The 17014-nt window shown below is 38.7% G+C and overlaps 1 protein-coding gene across 2 annotated transcripts in view; it reads right to left on the bottom strand.

The window, feature by feature from the left end:
• Positions 1–1249: 1249 nt before the first annotated feature.
• Positions 1250–17014, bottom strand: part of LOC110019214 (protein RST1) — a 161105-nt gene continuing 145340 nt past the window's right edge. For both annotated transcript variants that reach the window (XM_020716796.1, XM_020716797.1), the window contains exons 22-25: positions 15195–15833; positions 14786–14918; positions 2024–2145; positions 1250–1711 (exon numbers count right to left, since the gene is read on the bottom strand). In XM_020716796.1, coding sequence (XP_020572455.1) covers positions 1340–1711; positions 2024–2145; positions 14786–14918; positions 15195–15833 — 1266 coding nt within the window. In that variant the 3' untranslated portion in view covers positions 1250–1339. The remainder of the gene's footprint in view (positions 1712–2023; positions 2146–14785; positions 14919–15194; positions 15834–17014) is intronic.

Genomic DNA, 17014 nt, shown 5'->3' with positions numbered 1-17014 from the left:
TTAAATCTAATCTAATAATTTTAATTTTAATTTTTAATTAATTATTTTAATTGATTATAGTTCTTTGTATATATATATATATAGATATATATATATATATATATTGATTAAAAGGGCATCTCGTGGCTTCTTACGCGTTAATCATAAAAAAGTTACAATATTTAGGGTGGGATAGTGGATCCCCATCTAGAAACAAAACAAACATGAAGACCTAGGGGTTCCACTATCCGCATTACAACACCATGCAAAATAAAACAAAAGGTACATGTGATAACCCAAAATGTATATCCAAAACGTACATGTATAACAAACCCCAAAACTAAAAAGGAATTGAGCAAATTTAAAATGTAGAAAGCTAATTTCCAGTTGACTCCACCGATTATGTGTAACCAGCATCCAAGGCACCCTAGTCCAACAACCATGTGAAAATCAAAAGACATTCAACCAAAAAACCAAGATAGGGGGGCAGCATCTCAATAGCAAACATATGGGGCCTCCATATCATTTTTAATAAATTTATGCAAAAAAGAGAGAGCGGTGTTTCCAACAGTAGCATTTTTCACCCTCCATTTGGCCAACAAATCAGCAGATTGGTTCTCTATAAATGAAAGAAAAAGAAATATTTAAATGATGGCTATCAATTATGATCCTTATTCTTTTCAGCAAGACATTGATATACCAAGGAGGTTTAACTTTTGCCAAAAGTATATTAAGCAGGGTTTTGGAGACGGTTTCCAACACAATGTCATTTAATTGTAAAACAATAACCACATGAAGCGCAACAAGCACATCATAAGTCTCAGCCTCAAGAGAGGAGGTAGCAATACAAGGGGAGGTAAAATAAGCTATACATCTTCCATGCACATCTCTTATAATTCCACCCATACCCGTATAGGCATTAGAAAAGCTCCCATCGACATTAATTTTAAACCAACCATGAGGGGGTGGTGCCCATTTAATCAAAATTGATGATGAGTATTATTTCGAGCTTAAACGAGCCGAATAAGAACGAACAAATCTTTATTCGTGTTCGACTTGTTAACTAAACAAACGAGTCTAACATAAGCTTCTTAACGATCCGAACAAGAGCCGTTCGAGAACAATGAGCCGTTTTGACAGCCCTAGGTACTCCTAATAAAATGACAGCAGTCATAAAGAGCAGATATAGATTGAGAAACCTCAGAGGACAATGTAATAGAACTTTATGAAAACATTTACAGAATGATCACAAATTGGGTGCATGCCTTTAAATCTCTGTCATACAAGCAAACATTAGAACAAAGGAGATTACAATAAAAAGATCAAAAAGTACTAACTCAGACAACTCAGCTAACAAGGATCATGGGACCTCAATATTAGCCAACCTCAATTGCTGGTCAAGTGGCAAGTAGTCTTTCAAAGAGAGACAAGTCCGGTGCATCAATCGAGCTAGAGAGACAAACGTATCAACATCGCTTACATCTATGTAGTTTGAGTCAGGGAAGTTATCAATGGCACCACGAGACAGCGTCGCAGCCGCCCAAGTACAGATACGTTCAGTCGATAACCATAGTTTATGAACGCTAGATTCTGCAATGACACTCCAGCCGCTACTCGATAAAAGAGATGGGAGAGTCATTGGCAAGTCGTTTAAGACGATCTCTGGTTCGACGATCAATAGTGGCATGTATTTGCAGCAGCTTCCTGAAAGCAGCCCTATGAAGCTTATAGCCTGTAGAGAGAAGCAGATAGAGTGCAGAGAATTCTGTTATCATCTACGGCTGCTTCAGGTTTGTAAGCCAATTTCTTATTTATATTTTTTACTGACACTAGCATGGAAAAGAATATTGCTGTCTTATAGTAAAGAAGGTAGTTGTGATAAATTGTTTAACAGGGATTGAGATCCCATTTTCCTGTTACTACAGATCAAATTAAGATAACTAAAAAATTTTTGAAAGAAAAAAATATTTTAGGAACATCCTTCAAGGAATTGATGATCGAAATAGCCCATGCACTATGTACTTAATATACAAGAAAAACTTACAGTTAAAGGATTTGCAGTAACGCAGCTCACATCCAAGGCATCAAGAAGCCATTGCCTTTTGATGCTGGCCTCAGCAATGAACAAAGCAGCAACGAGTTCCACAAGAAGAGTCCACCACATGCCTGAAATTTAGGGAAAAAAAAAAAAAAAAAATGAAGAAACTAAGAAGCTGGTTTTGTATTGTTGCAATTCAGATTAATGTTGAAATAAGCAGAATTATGTTAGTGATATTCCATGGGATTATAAATAACCCTTACATGAATCCTAAAATAGGAAAAACAATAAAAAAGAATTAACAGTAATGTATTCCAAAGATGTTTCTCTCATTTCTTCTATTAAACAAGCATATCATTCTAAATAACAATGCAGAATGGACTTGGAAGTACTTGAGACTATTGTTAGGATGAAACCTCTACATTTAAGGCTGGGTCATTTAAATGGATTAGTGCCTAAAAGAATACCATCGATACTTAAAAATAAATTCAATAACCTGAATTTAGGTCAGCTATATTGTAGGATCTGAGTACTAAAAAAGAGCACTGACAGGTAAGTTGAGTTTAACAGAAACATGGATGCCGAGATAAATACGAGGCAATTGCCTGAATAACATTGATTGAAAATAATGTAGAGAATAAAATTTAGTTGATCTGAAATATGTCTGTTGAAGGATAGGAAATGAGCACAAAACATTAAATAAAGTTAAATGTCTGTTGACCCTCACATATAATCTACTAGACGAGTCGATCAAACATGATGAGAGTTACAGATGAAGAATGCGTGCAAGCAAATTTGAAATACCTTGAGCATGCTTGAATTCTCCTCGAACAATGACCGTTTAAAAAACACTCTGCAGTTGCATTCAAAACATCGGATTAACGGCGTGATGTTCTTAATTCTGGTTCAAATCATCTCAATCATTAACGAAGTTGCTCAAGTGACCTCCGATCATAAAGCGAACTAAGTGAGCATGACCGGAACGCAATTTACCCAAAAAGAGACACCCATATTGCTAGACTTTGGTGCACAATTTAACGACAGAAAATTGGAGACACTAAAATATATTTTAAATGCTAAACATTAAAAAAAACTTAAATAAATCTTTCTTTTCTTGCACAGAAAGCCATCGCCCAATTAGGGTTGTCAAAACGGCTCGTTGTTCGCGAACAGCTCATGTTCGGCTCGTTAAGAAACTCGTGTTCGGCTCGTTAATTTCTTTCGATAAGTTAACGAGCCGAACACGAACTAAGATGTGTTCGTTCGTGTTATATATATATATATATATATATATATATTAAGTAGTATTTTTAAAAAATCTAATTGACTGCAAGGTTTCAAAGATTTATAATCAATTAAAATATGGATTAAGAAAATAGAATAAAAATGATTAAATTAGATTCAAATGATGCTTCAATATAAGTAATAATTTTTAAATCTTGCTCAAATCATTTTTGTCTTATGACTACATGATTAGGGTTGTTAAAAAAACTCTTTGTTCGTGAACAGCTCGTGTTCAGCTCGTTAAGCAAACGAGCCGAACACGAACACACTTTTTGAGCTCCAAATATAATCGAGCCGAACACGAGCTGAGCATGGCTCGCTCGTGCTCGGCTCGTTTACACCCCTACGCCCAATCCCGCATTTACCCATACCTCCACCTCTATCCTGTCCAACAATAGCTTTCCACCTCTAAAAATAATAAAATGATAAAATAACAAAAATATTTCTGACCTAATAATCACTCCTGCCCTAGCCTCTTGATTTCGTTCACGCAAAACCCAAAGTGAACTACCCACGCCACAAAACTCCACCTCCCTTCTGCTTCACGCGAAAATGCTCTCCCCTTTCTTCCTCTCCTCCGTCCCACGACCTTGCCTCATCTCCTCTGTCTCGCCTCACTGAATCTACACCACAATCCCAGCCATTCTCCTTGGCCAGCTCTACCCGCAAGCTCTCCAAGCTTTAACCTCCCACAGCCGCTGACCAGCTCTCCAACCAACAAGCAACTCCATCTCCCCTACCCCCTAAACTTCCACCGGCGAGATCCCACAGGAGACCTCTTCTCCGCCACAACCCAAGCAGCATCCCGTCATCGCCCTCTCCCGCTCCAGGCCACAGCTCTACCATACTCTACCTTGCTGCTGGCAACCCAATGCCGCCCCCTCTCTCGCCATTTGAAGCTCTTCGCTCCCAGGTTCTCACAAAAGCCTGAGCTTCTCCCATTCTTCCTCATAGGCAGCAATCCAGCTGCCGCTAATTGCTCTAGCAACAAATGGCACAGCTTCGTCTCCATGCACTTCCACCAGAACGAAGCTGCCGAGTAGCCTCACCCCCTACCAGCGGCTAACGACCAACCTCCATCTTTCCCTCACACCGGCACCCTAACTGAAAGCACAACTACTCCTTGCCTTTTGTCGAGACTGAGCGGCACTCCACACTCCCCCTCCTTCTCTTGGACCGCATGGGAGCCCCTCTACTCTTTCTTTCCTCCCAGCTGCTCCTCGCACAAGTTGCCCACACACCTCCTTGAAGTTGATAGATCAGTCGTCAAGGCAAGGAATTTGTTATAATGTGGTCAAGAATAATACTAAGTTAAGTGTTACCGAGATGAGAATGATTAGGTGGATAAGTGGCTTTACATTTAGAGTCAAAATGCGAAATGATTATATCCGTGATAGGGTTGGTGTAGCTCCTGTGATGGACAAAATTAGATGGTCGACCAACTAATGATCCGATTAGGAGAGTAGATGATTTAGATTCGACTTATGTTAAGAAAAGTAGAGCTAGACCTAGGAAGATTTGAGTATATTGTGTAAAAAATGATCTTAATTTATTACAAATAAATGAAAATATGACATTAAATAGGACGCAATGGAGAAAAAAAGATTCATGTAGCCGACCCCACGTGGTGGAATTAAGGCTTTGTTGTTGTTGTTGTTGTGGTCGAGAAATCCAACACTCAACATTTCACAATTATTTGTGAAAGTTCTGGGTGGGGCAAGATAGAAAACTTCTCCGTTTCTATTGACGTCGGGCTTGGGCCGTCACCTCCTTTCTTTTCCCACCTTTCCTTTTTCTTTCCTTCCTAGGTCTTTTCTAATTTAAAACATTTGTTAAAACTGAAATATGATTTTATTCTCCTTCCTAATTTAAAACTTTTCCTAAAACAAAAATCTGATTTTTATTCTCTTTCCTAATTTAAAACATTTCCTAAAAACTCAAATCTGATTTTTATTCTTCTTCCTAATTTAAATCCTTTCCTCAAATCTGAAATTTGATTATCCCTTATTTTAAATGTTTCATAAGATAGTTTATGTCTCTTTATAAAGATGAGAGGTCGTGCTTTGAGTTATGGGCTATTTTTTTAAAATCTGAATTGAGTTTTGTCCGATTATTTTCCAACTTGACAGCTGCATTCGACGTCAAAGTAGTGCTTCGGCTATACTTGCCCGAGACGGTGATTGTCTCCATGGGTCCGGTTGGTGCTACGGCTGCAGCTCAACCCCTCTTAGATATTTATCTCACAGTCTATTCTCTCGGCTGCTGTCCTACTTCCTCCACAACAGCCCTAACTCTCTGGCCTTTATTGCAGCTGCCAATCCAGTCTCCAACGATGTTCCTGAACCTCTCTAGTTGCGGTTTGACGCCGTTACCATAGCCACTCTTGCTACCACGCCTAGAAAACCAACAATCCAATGATTTTTGTAGTTCCAGTCGCCCTCATTGTCTTATCCTCACTCGCCTTCGCTGCCCTGAATGTCTTAGTCCACCTTCGCTGCCACAACAAGCAACGCTTTCGTTTTGTTGTTTTCCTGTTGTCTCAGTCGCCCTCATTGTCTTATCCTCACTCGCCTTCGTTTTGTTGTTTTCCTGTTGTCTAGCAGCCCTCAAACAACAACTGGCTGCTATTTTGATTGTCGTCCCAAGGTGCCTTGTTGTTCTAGGAGCTGCCCACCCTTCTACCATCTCCCTACAGCCCCGCAACCCTTTTTTCTCAGCCATCAACTGTCGTCTAGTAGCCTACGTCATCATTGTCCCCCACTAACGTCTTTTATTGTTCATGTTGTTGTTTGTTTATTGTATATTTCATGCTTTCCCGTATCATGTTTGTAATATGTTTGAAATTAAGAAATAATATATGCTTCCGTTGTGGTTTGGGTTAACTCCGGAATCATTTGATATCAGAGCTAGCCCAACCCTAATCCCTTCTTAGAGTTTCTATCATCCGCCCCTACCCAATCAACCACACCAATTTTTTTTTTCCTTTTCTTTCTTTAGTTTATTTTTCTCTTCTTTATTTTCTTCCACATATCCCAAACCGTCAAACATGCTGCGAAGGAAAAATACGCTCGAGCCTACCCAAGAAGAGATACAACGAGAACTCCGTCACCTTCAACTGAGAACAAAAAGATGACACAGGAAGACGTTACGTTTGATTGAGACATGGGGAGTTGAAGAGGAAAGAAAGAAGAAGATTTGAATCCCTTCCACAGGGATAATTTCAGTGATGAAGAAGATAGACCACGACGTTTCAAAATCCAATATCAGAAGAGGCCTAAAGAGGGATACCTGCGCCCCTCCCACAAGGAAACTTTCCGAGAAGAGATGTCATTTGGAGGACACCAAGACTACGGGATCAAAGTAGATTTACCTGAGTTTGAGGGGAACATGGATCCAAATGAAATTATCGAATGACTACAAGCAGTTGAACGAATCTTTGAATCCAAAGAGGTGTTCGAAGAGAGGCGAGTTGAATTAGTTGTTATCAAATTAAGAAAAGTGTCTCCTTATGGTGGGAGAACGTACAGTGACAGATGAGGCGAAAAGACAACAAAAACATTACCAGGTGGGAGAAGATGATAGAAATTATGCAGAAGAAATATCTTCCCCTCATTACTGCTAAGATATATTTTTGAAACTACACAATCTACAACAGAGAGACTTTTCAGTGGAGGAGTTCACAGCTTAGTTCGACCACTTACAGTTGAAGTGCGATCTGACAAAGCCAGAGAAGAATATTGTTTTGAAAAAAAACAACGACAATAAAGTGAAAAAAACTTGATCGAAAAACTGCAAACCAAAAAATAACACGCAGATTTACGTGGTTCGGCTAATTTGCCTACGTCCACAGAGCAGCAGAGAATTTCATTACTTCGAGAAATTACGCCGTCGAGCGTCTCGACATTTACAAGAAAACTTCCTTTTGTTCTCTCTCCCTCCCTCACTCTCTCTTCCTCTCTCTCTCCTTCTCTCTCTTCCTTTCTCTCTTTTAGCTCTCCATCGTAAGCTTTACTTGTAAGCTTTGTCGAGCCAAGCTTAAGGAGCAGAGGCATTAAGCAGCGGAGGGGTTAAAAAGATTCGTTTTAACAATTCATGACAGGTCAAAAGAAGCTATTTAAAAAAAACGAGAGAGAGGTAAGTGGGATGCGAAGAGAGGTAGGTGGGATGCAGAGAGAGGTAGGTGGGTCATAGGCTCCTCATATTCAACAATTCTCTCACTTGGATACTAATACACTGACTGCACCACCTAGAGACTGCATCAATTGCTGGCTATACCAGTCTTTTTCCTCAAACATGATATCCTCCACCTCTGCAACTCAAAGCCCCTGTCTTCACGCAAGAAGACCAACTGAAGTCGAGCACAACTTTAGCTTTTCAAGAGTAACACATTTAGTCAACATATTAGCAGAGTTCTTACCTCCATAAATTTTCTTAAGTAATAACTGTCCGTCATCTAACAACGACCGTATGAAGTGATAACAGATCTGAATGTGCTTGGTTCTAGATTAAAATGTTGGATTCCTGACAAAAAATATAGTGCTCTGACTGTCACTGTAGAGAGTGCCCCTTTGAACCTTCTTACCAATTCTTCCAAGAAACTTTGTAGCCATATCATCTCCTTTACAACCTTTGACACTGCAATGTACTCAGCTTCAGTAGCATACAACGAAACTGTCTTCTATAGATTTGAGCCCCATGACACTGCTATAAACATAACCTGTAGTACATAACCTGTAGTACTCTTCCTACTATCAAGGTCTCCAGCTAAATCTGTATCAACATAGCCCTATACCCCCAAGCTCTTTCTTGAGAAACACAAGCAGATTTTTGAATAGCCTTTTAGATATCTCAAGATCCACTTCATAACACCCATTGCATGGGCAATATTCAGTCTAGTGATGACTATGACATACATAAGTGAACCACTAGTTGAAGCGTAAGGACCACAACTTACCAATATTTCTTCCCTAGATTACTCATGTATCTGCTCACAACTCTCACTACATGAGCAATATCCAGTTTAGTGAAGACCATGACATATATAGGTGAACAAATAATTGAAACGTAAGGAACCTTACTCATGTAGTCTTGTTCCTCCTCTGACTTGGAAGCTTGATTTTTGCCGAGTTTGAAATGACTGCCTAAAGGTGTGTCAACTGGTTTGACTTAATCCATATTGAACCTGTTAAACACCTTTTTCACATATTCAGCATATGAAAGCCAAAACGTACCTTTGACTTGATCTTTGTCAATTCTCATGCCAAGGATTTGCTTTGTTGCTCCCAAGCCATTGCAAAGTTCTCTGACATCAGCTTCTTCAGATTATTGATCTCATCAATGCTAACCCATGCAATAAACATATCATCCACATACAACAGTAGGATAGTAAAAGAGTTGTCAAAGTACCTGACATAACAACAGTGATATGTCTGACATCTGTTGTACCCTGCATTGAGCATGAATTTATTAAACTTTTTGTACCACCATCTAGGAACTTGCTTTACTTTAGGCCATACAAGCTCTTCTTCAGTTTGCAAACTGAATCTTCTTTTTCCTGTACCACAAACCCCTCAGGCTGATGCATGTAGATGTCTTTTTCAAGATCTCAATGAAGAAAAATTGCATTCACATCTAACTGCTCAATGAATAGATCTTTAGCAGTAACCATAGCCAACACCATTCTTATGGTTGTGAGCTTAATCACATGAGAAAATATTTCAGAATAGTCAATGTCCTGACTCTGCTGAAAGTCTTTTATAAATCTACTCTTGTACCTCTTACTGTCATCAAGTTCAGTCTTCACCCGGTACACTCACTTGTTGTGCAATGTCTTCTTCCCTAGTGAAAGTTCTGTCAGCTCTCATGTCTGATTTCCCAGCAGGGAATCCATCTCCTCCTTAATTGTCAACTCCCACTTGCTAGAATTTTCATCTGTCAAGGTTTCTTCATAGCTCTGTGGTTCTCTGCTATCTGTCAGCAGGATGTAGTTCAAGGTTGGTGAGTAACGCTGTGGAGAACGTTTGCTCCTGACTGACCTGCGAACGATAGTTGTAGTAAATGACTTTAAACCTGACTGCGAAATAATTAAAATGGGTGCCCCAGACCCACTCTCCTCGTCATTCACATTTTTGTCATATACTGTGACCTCTGGTAAATCTTCAAACCTTACAAACTCTGATTCCTCAAGATCTGCTTCAGAATTTGTACTATTCTTGCCTTTGTACATCATCTTGTGACCTCTGGTAAATCTTCAAACCTTACAAACTCCGATTCCTCAAGATCTGCTTCAGAATTTGTACTAGTCTTGCCTTTGTACATCATCTTATCATCTTCTCATTAAAGATCATATTTCTACTTCTAATAATTTTCTGATCCTGATCATCCCAGAAACGATAGCCAAATGTTTCGTTTTCATTAACAACGAAATAACATTTCTTTGACTTAGCCTCAAGCTTACTATGAACATCAGAATTGATTAGAACATAAGAAAAACAACTAAAAGTTTTAAGATGAGAAAATTCAACATCTTTACCGCTGCAAAACTCCTCAATTAATTCAGTCTAATGGAACGGATGATCCCCTGTTGATCAAGTAAACTACAGTGATGATCGCACCTGCCAAGAAAGTTGGTGGTAGTCTGGTGTGCAATGTCATGCTTCTGACACGCTCATTGATGGTCATGCTCATTCGTTTTGCAACTCCATTTTGTTGTGGTGTCCTCGAAATGGACTTCTACATTCTGATACCCTGAGTTGCACAGTACTCCTTGAACCCACCATCGATTTACTCACCACCAATGTCAGACCACAAACATTTCAGTCTTTTGACACGCTCAATTTTAGATCTGTCTCTCTCCCTTCCTCGCTCTCTCTCTCTCTCTCTTTCTCTCTTTTAGTTTTCCACCGTAAGCTTTTCTTGTAAGCTTTGCCAAGCCAAGCTTAAAGAGCGGAGAGATTAAGCAGCGAATGAGTTAAGAGGGCTTGGCTTAGCAATTCATGACAGACCAAAAGAGACTATTTAAAGAAAATGGGAGAGCGGTGGGTGAGACGCGAAGAGAGGTAAATGGTACGTGGAGAGAGGTAAGTGGGACGCGGAGAGAGTTTGGTGAGACGTGGAGAGAGTTTGGTGGGTCACGGGCTTCATATATTTAACAAATAAAGTAGTCAGATGGCTTGGGGGCTTTAAACCTAGTATTAGCAATGTGTTGTAGCTACAACTATACTAGACGCTAGGGAATATTCAGACACTAGCATTGGAAGTGGAAAGACGGAAGAAGCAGAGCCGACAACCACCATCAACCAAGTAGTGCGCCCAAAAAATTGAGAAAATTGGTTCAAATAAGGAGAAAACCACCCCCAATGAGAACAAGTCGACTACAGTGTCTGTCAGAAAAATGTTTCAAATGCCACGAATTTGGGCACATAACCTCTAGCTGCCCAACGAGCAGAGTTGTATCTTTTACCGAGCAGTGCGTCGTGGAAGAGGTTAACGAGAGTAAGATGTTGAAAAACAGGTTGAGCATCAACTTTCACCATATGAGGGTAAAACACTTGTGATTCAACGGATTCTGCAGATCGATGATACGAGGGTTCCGCAGTGGTTTTTCCATAATATTTTCTGCACCCTTTATACAATGAAAGAAAAAGTATGCAGTCTTATCATCGACAACGATAGCAGTAAGAACGTGGCATTAATCAAGATGATAGAGAAACTGAGACTCGCGACTCAGAGACATTCTCAACTATATTCATTGACGTGGCTGAAGAAGAAAAAGAAGTTAGCATCGACCCACAATGCATAATAGAGTTTTCAATAGAGGTCAGCTGCAGGACCAAGTATGGTGTGATGCCGTCCACATAGACGTCTGCCACCTTCTACTAGGAAGACCGTGACAATTTGACTGAAAGACTTAGCACAATGGATTCAAAAACACATATTCCTTCACTAAGGACAGCAAACGCCTCATTCTAATTCCTTTGATAGCACTCGAGGAGAAAGAAGTAACGGAACCGGTTTAAGTAACAATCGATTCATTACCACCATGGATACCATCATGCAAGAGATTCCAGTCTCAGGATATTCGACCGAGAGGGAGGTACGCTCGTAAGTTCTTGGGAGACAATACAGTCGACAATAAAAACAGGTGCTGCCATGATTAAAGACGAGGGACCAGAAGCTTCGACGAGTGAGGTCGAAGCTCCACCAACCCCGAGAGACTGACGCAGACTCGGGAGAGGACCGACCAGTCCTCGAGAAAATTTGATCATCCCCCCTTCCTCTCTCTCCTTTCCATTTTCCTTCATTCTTTTCTTACTTTCCTTCCTAAGTCTTTTCTAATTTAAAACCTTTGCTAAAACTAAAATATGATTTTTATTCTCCTTCATAAGTTTAAACATTTCCTAAAAACTGTAATATGATTTTTATTCTCCTTCCTAATTTAAATCCTTTCCTCAATTCTGAAATTTGATTACATTTTATTTTAAATTTTTCCTAAGATAAATTATGCTACTTTATAAATAAGAGAGGTTGTGCTTTGAGTTTGGGGTTGTTTTATGAAATCTGAATTCAATTTTGTCTATTTTCCCTCTTAAGGGGTGGTGTTTTGGTTGTAGCTCGACCCAATCGGGATATTTATCTCTTCGTCCATCCTCCCAGCTGCTGTCATACTTCTTCCACAACAGTTCCACCTCTTCGGCCTTCACCGTAGCCGTCAATCCAGCCTCGGATGACGTTCCCACACCTCTCCAACTGCGGTTTGACGCCATTACCATTGCTTGCTGTCACCACCAAGAACAACAAGGATCTACTATTTTCTACAGTTCCAACCGCCCACATCGCCTTATCCTTTCTATCTCCTCGCTGCCCATTGTCCTAGCCCTCCACCTTCGCTACCGCGGCACGAACTCCTTAGCTTTGTTGTTTTTCCTACTATCCAGCAGCCCCAAAACAACAATCAGCTGTTATTTTGACTGTCGCCCCAAGCCGTCTTGTTGTTCTAGTGCCCGCCCATCCTTCCTGCCTCCTTCCTACAACCGCAGCCTTCAAACCTCAACCACCATCCAGAAGCCTCTGTCATCGTCGTCCCTCACTGACGTCTTTTATTATTTATGTTGTCATGTTTGTTTGTTGTATATTTTCTTTTTTCCCTTATCATGTTTGTAATATGTTTGGAATTCAAAATTAATATTTATGTTTCTGTTGTGGTTCGGGTTAACTCCAATATCATATGTTCTGAAATAAGGAAGGTTGATCCTTCAATGCGTGATTCCTTGGAAGCTTTGAAAATGAAAGTATGGTTTGGAGTCACCTGATGCATTTTAAAGAAACCTTGAGTTTGAGGTGATCTAAAGAATGTTCTAGCTTGTGCTCGGGAAAGAAGAGGGACAAGACAAAAAAATGAGATGTGGTGCAGATGCAACTTCTTTAAAAATAAAGGAGATGGGCCGCCACGCATGATTATTTGTGGACGTTGTTCCGATGTGGCGAAAAAAATTTATGTTTGTTCTTTCTTTTATCGGGAGGTACCTCAAGCTCCATTCACATTTTTAAGCGTGATTTGTTAAAAGACCCTCCTGTGTCGTATCAATGATGTGGGAATGGCTCTGTGTGTGTGCGTTATTATTTTTTTTCAAGTACTCGAAGCCCCATGCACACTTTTTTAAGCATTTTGGGTTATGAAGACCCTCGGGTCGCAGTGTCGAAGGACACCGACTATGCAAGCTCTTTTCATCATGGTAGAAGCCCACAGTTTCTCGATGTAACCCCCCAATTGTGGATGCCGCCGAGAGGCTGCTGAAATGCTGTCGAATTTTTTTTCTAAGCACCAGCCATAAAAGAGCAGCTGAATTGAACTTATTATAACAAAAAATATAAATAAAAGAAAGCTCATAAGTTACATATTAAATGCTGAAATGATCACAAAAATCATCTTAAAAGAAGGGATTAAATATAAATAAAAATTGCATGATTCACAAAGGACTCGACGACTTGTCAATCTGCTCGAATGAAACCTGTTGAGGGTCCGCCTGACATTCAAACGGGAGGCTAAGCATGGGAGAGATGCATAATTCTAAATATAAAATCAAAGTCTTTATTCGCTTTAATTGTCATCAGATCTGCAACCCCAAATACACAAGTGGACGGAAGGTGAAATTAAGGGTTGAAATGAAAATATTTGCACACATCTCAAAGATAAAATACCCGTGGAAGTCAATAAAACTCCAAAAAATTCAGTTAAAATTAACAATTTAAAATTCTTGCATGTGCTCCGACGTGTCCCTATATATTCAAACTTATGCGTTGAGAATGCTGAATGGGGAGCAAGCCGTCATGCCTATAGGGTAAGGTCGTAAGTCCCATACTTTGGCAAATCCGATCCTCCTCATTACATAGACCGGAGTCAACAAGATTGAGCCCCCGTTGAGCTCTTCCTTATAAGGACTTGCGCCTATGGAACCTCAAACCCCATATCTTAAAGTCATCCCAAAAGAAGGGCGAAATCTATGGGCAGTGTCTTATCTACTATTTCATCCGCCCTCTGAAAATTTAACTCGGATCTTAACAAACACTATCTCAAGCTCTCGACAAGTGACTAAGGTGCTTCTCGAATTTTCAGAGCCCACAATGTCGATTTTAAGAAAGTAAAGAGGAAGATCTAGTGTCATCAAACCGCAAAGCACAATGTGATGCACAAGACTTCATTTTTGCTTCAAAACACAAAGTGTAAAGCAAAGCGACGCTTCAGTGATCAAAGTGCTAATAGGTTATATAAACTATTTTAATGTATAAATATATTCATTAACAATTATAAAATTTATTGTATGACTTAAAATTTGATATAAATAGAAAAAATGTGGTATAATTTCTAACTTGAATGCAAACATTGAGGATGAAACTACAAATTAAAACTCCAATAATTTCTAATTATCAGTCGCAGTAGTTAAAAACATAAAATGTGTTAAGAAAACATGCAATTAACTGTAGCACTTTGAGACACACTTCATTTCTCTTTGCTCGTGAAGCACACTTTCAAAAACATTGGATAAACTAAAGGCAATTTGAATAAAAATTATGCAAAATTGGTTAGTAGAGAAATCTTTTAGCGCCCGTGCCCATGTAATTTTGAACCAAAATAAATAAAGACTTGGAATTTATTCAGCTGTTCCCAAAACAGTTGAGAAAAGGCTAGCAATGATGACGATGATAATAGCTGAAAATTGAGTTTTATCAAGTCTTTTGTCTGCACAAAACTGTCCTATACAGAATATTTGCTCTATTAGTTAGCGCATTTAGTACTTCACTTTTCCAGGGCATGACAAAGAACAATGACCAGTGGAGCGTTTATACCAATGCTTTCAAACAGCAATATGTGTGCAGCCTATGGGACGCCACAAGCATAATAATATTGAGATGTTAATAAATAGAATCAACAGATGCAAGTAAAAATAATTCACAAATTTCAAACAATTCTGAACTTGCACTGACCTTCTAATCTGAAATTTAGTATGTAAGATTTCAGTTTTTCAAGCTCTGAAAATGATAAACCACCATTCTTCACCAGCTTTATTTTTGCCAAAATCCTCATAGAAATTTCATTAAAAGTGCTTTTTCCAGAAAACTGTAGAAAGAAACATGAAAGATAATATTTTTTACAATAAAGTGGGAAATACAAAGAAATGGTTTTCTGAATGATTAGAAAAAAAGCTAGTATAAGCAGGATCCGAGCAAATGGATAATTTTAGCCACATTGAAGCTCACATTCATTCAGAAGAATATGTTGATGGTATTTTCAAACTTGAGTTCATTTTCTTCAAGTTCATTGTAAATCTGGTGTCACATAACAAGCAAAAGGAAAAGCATATGAAGAAATGAATATAATAAAACAGAAAATTACCTGCAGAATATCCATAAGCCAACCATGTCGAGCCTTGGTCAAACATCTTATACCTTCAGACCACTCTGAACAAATTGACCACAACTCTGCAGATTTAACATTATATACAAAAGATGGCATCAAGCGAAACAAGCAGTCCATACACCTCTCAATTTGTGACAGACAACTTGATTTAACATTAGCTCCATTAAGGCATTGATAAAGACCTTTCCAAAATGAAATGCGCAACAAAACTTGTTGCTTTGATCCATAAACAAAATATGGGGAAGTAGATGAACTAAAAAAATGAACAAAATCTTCAAATAGTCGCTCCATTCTTGAAGTAGAAAATGAACTCATTAGATCTGACACATTTCTAAGCAACAGGCACTGCAAATTGAGGTCCAGCGTCCTAAATCTGACTAGATCAGTAAAATCATCAAGGAAAAGCAAGAGTGATTTGACATCCTTCGCACAAGTTAAGGAAAAATATATGCATTCTTCTTGAAATGATGTAACATCCTGCATTATCTGAGACTTTTTTGCAAAGTTGGCTGCATTCTTCATTAAGCCTCTAATAATAGATGCCCAGTCCAGCACAGGTAATCTTGGTGCCTTTGATAGACACCTCAAAACAGAAACAACAGTGCTAGAATGCACCTGCAGAAATTATTTCATTGAAACATATAAGGATGACACAAACATTTATTTTATTGACTACAGATACTCATCAATTGTTTCAACTAACAAAACCGTGTTAATTGCAATACAAAAGAAGATTTTGAGCGGATGAAAATACCAACAGTTGCCACCCTACATGTAAGGAACAGTAAATTTTTGAAGTAAGAATAATAATGATGATGTCATGATAATGATAATTATCTGGATCAGATTTAACTCAAAAAACCATGAATGCTGAAAAGTGATATGGTTAGAGTAACCATAGTACATTACCTAATTATTTTTCAGGACCTGATCATCCACGTATATGTATAGCATTGATATGATTCAAATCCGCTAACTGTCCAAGATAAGATTCCTTGTTTAGGAGGCTAGGGTAGACAAAGTCCATAAACCAATAACTCTCCAACTAATCCTCTATGTAAAGTAGAGAAGACAAAAAACAGATTTGAAAACAGTCCAAGTGACAAAATAATGATTACAAGCATAGGGCTTGTTAAACTATTTTGTCAAATATTTACATAATGCTTCAAACCTACCAAAACGAAAATTTATTTGAAGGACAAAAGTTTTTGAGACAGCCTTATGCAAAGCGCAATATAATAAGGCCCATAAATTTAGCCAATCCTCTTCAGAAAGTTGACTGGACTTTGGATGCTTGAAATGGAAGGTCTCGTGGTTAATAGTGACATTAGTAACGTCATTGACTTTTTTTGGCAAAGTAAGGATGCAAGGAGATGGAACCGCCAACCTCCAAATATCTTGGATATAGCTTTACTTTGAATTTAAAGCAAGCTCTTTCGCTTTTTGTGACTAATAATTGTAGTAGGGCTGCTCATCTTTGTGCTCAGCAAGCCCTATATAATAGTTTTTTTATTAGGCATGTGCATGTCTCCCATGCTCTTCTTCAATATATGGATCAAGATAGATCACTCCTTGTAAATCCCTCGGGGCATTCTTGTGTATCTTTTTGTAACTATTTCGATATAGTAATGCAGAAGGCACACTGTCAAATAATTGGCATAGTTCATATCATAGAATAATATTAAAATCAATCGCAAATCACAATATAAAAACTCATATGGATCTAATCCTTTACATGCAATTTAGTAGAATCCGTTGGGCTTCCCCTAATATAATTTCTTTTGGCTTTTACTTAA

This window comes from Phalaenopsis equestris, unplaced genomic scaffold (assembly GCF_001263595.1).
Source record: "Phalaenopsis equestris unplaced genomic scaffold, ASM126359v1 Scaffold000054, whole genome shotgun sequence".
Lineage (NCBI taxonomy): Eukaryota > Viridiplantae > Streptophyta > Magnoliopsida > Asparagales > Orchidaceae > Phalaenopsis > Phalaenopsis equestris.
This window is presented reverse-complemented; position numbering and strand designations above follow the sequence as displayed.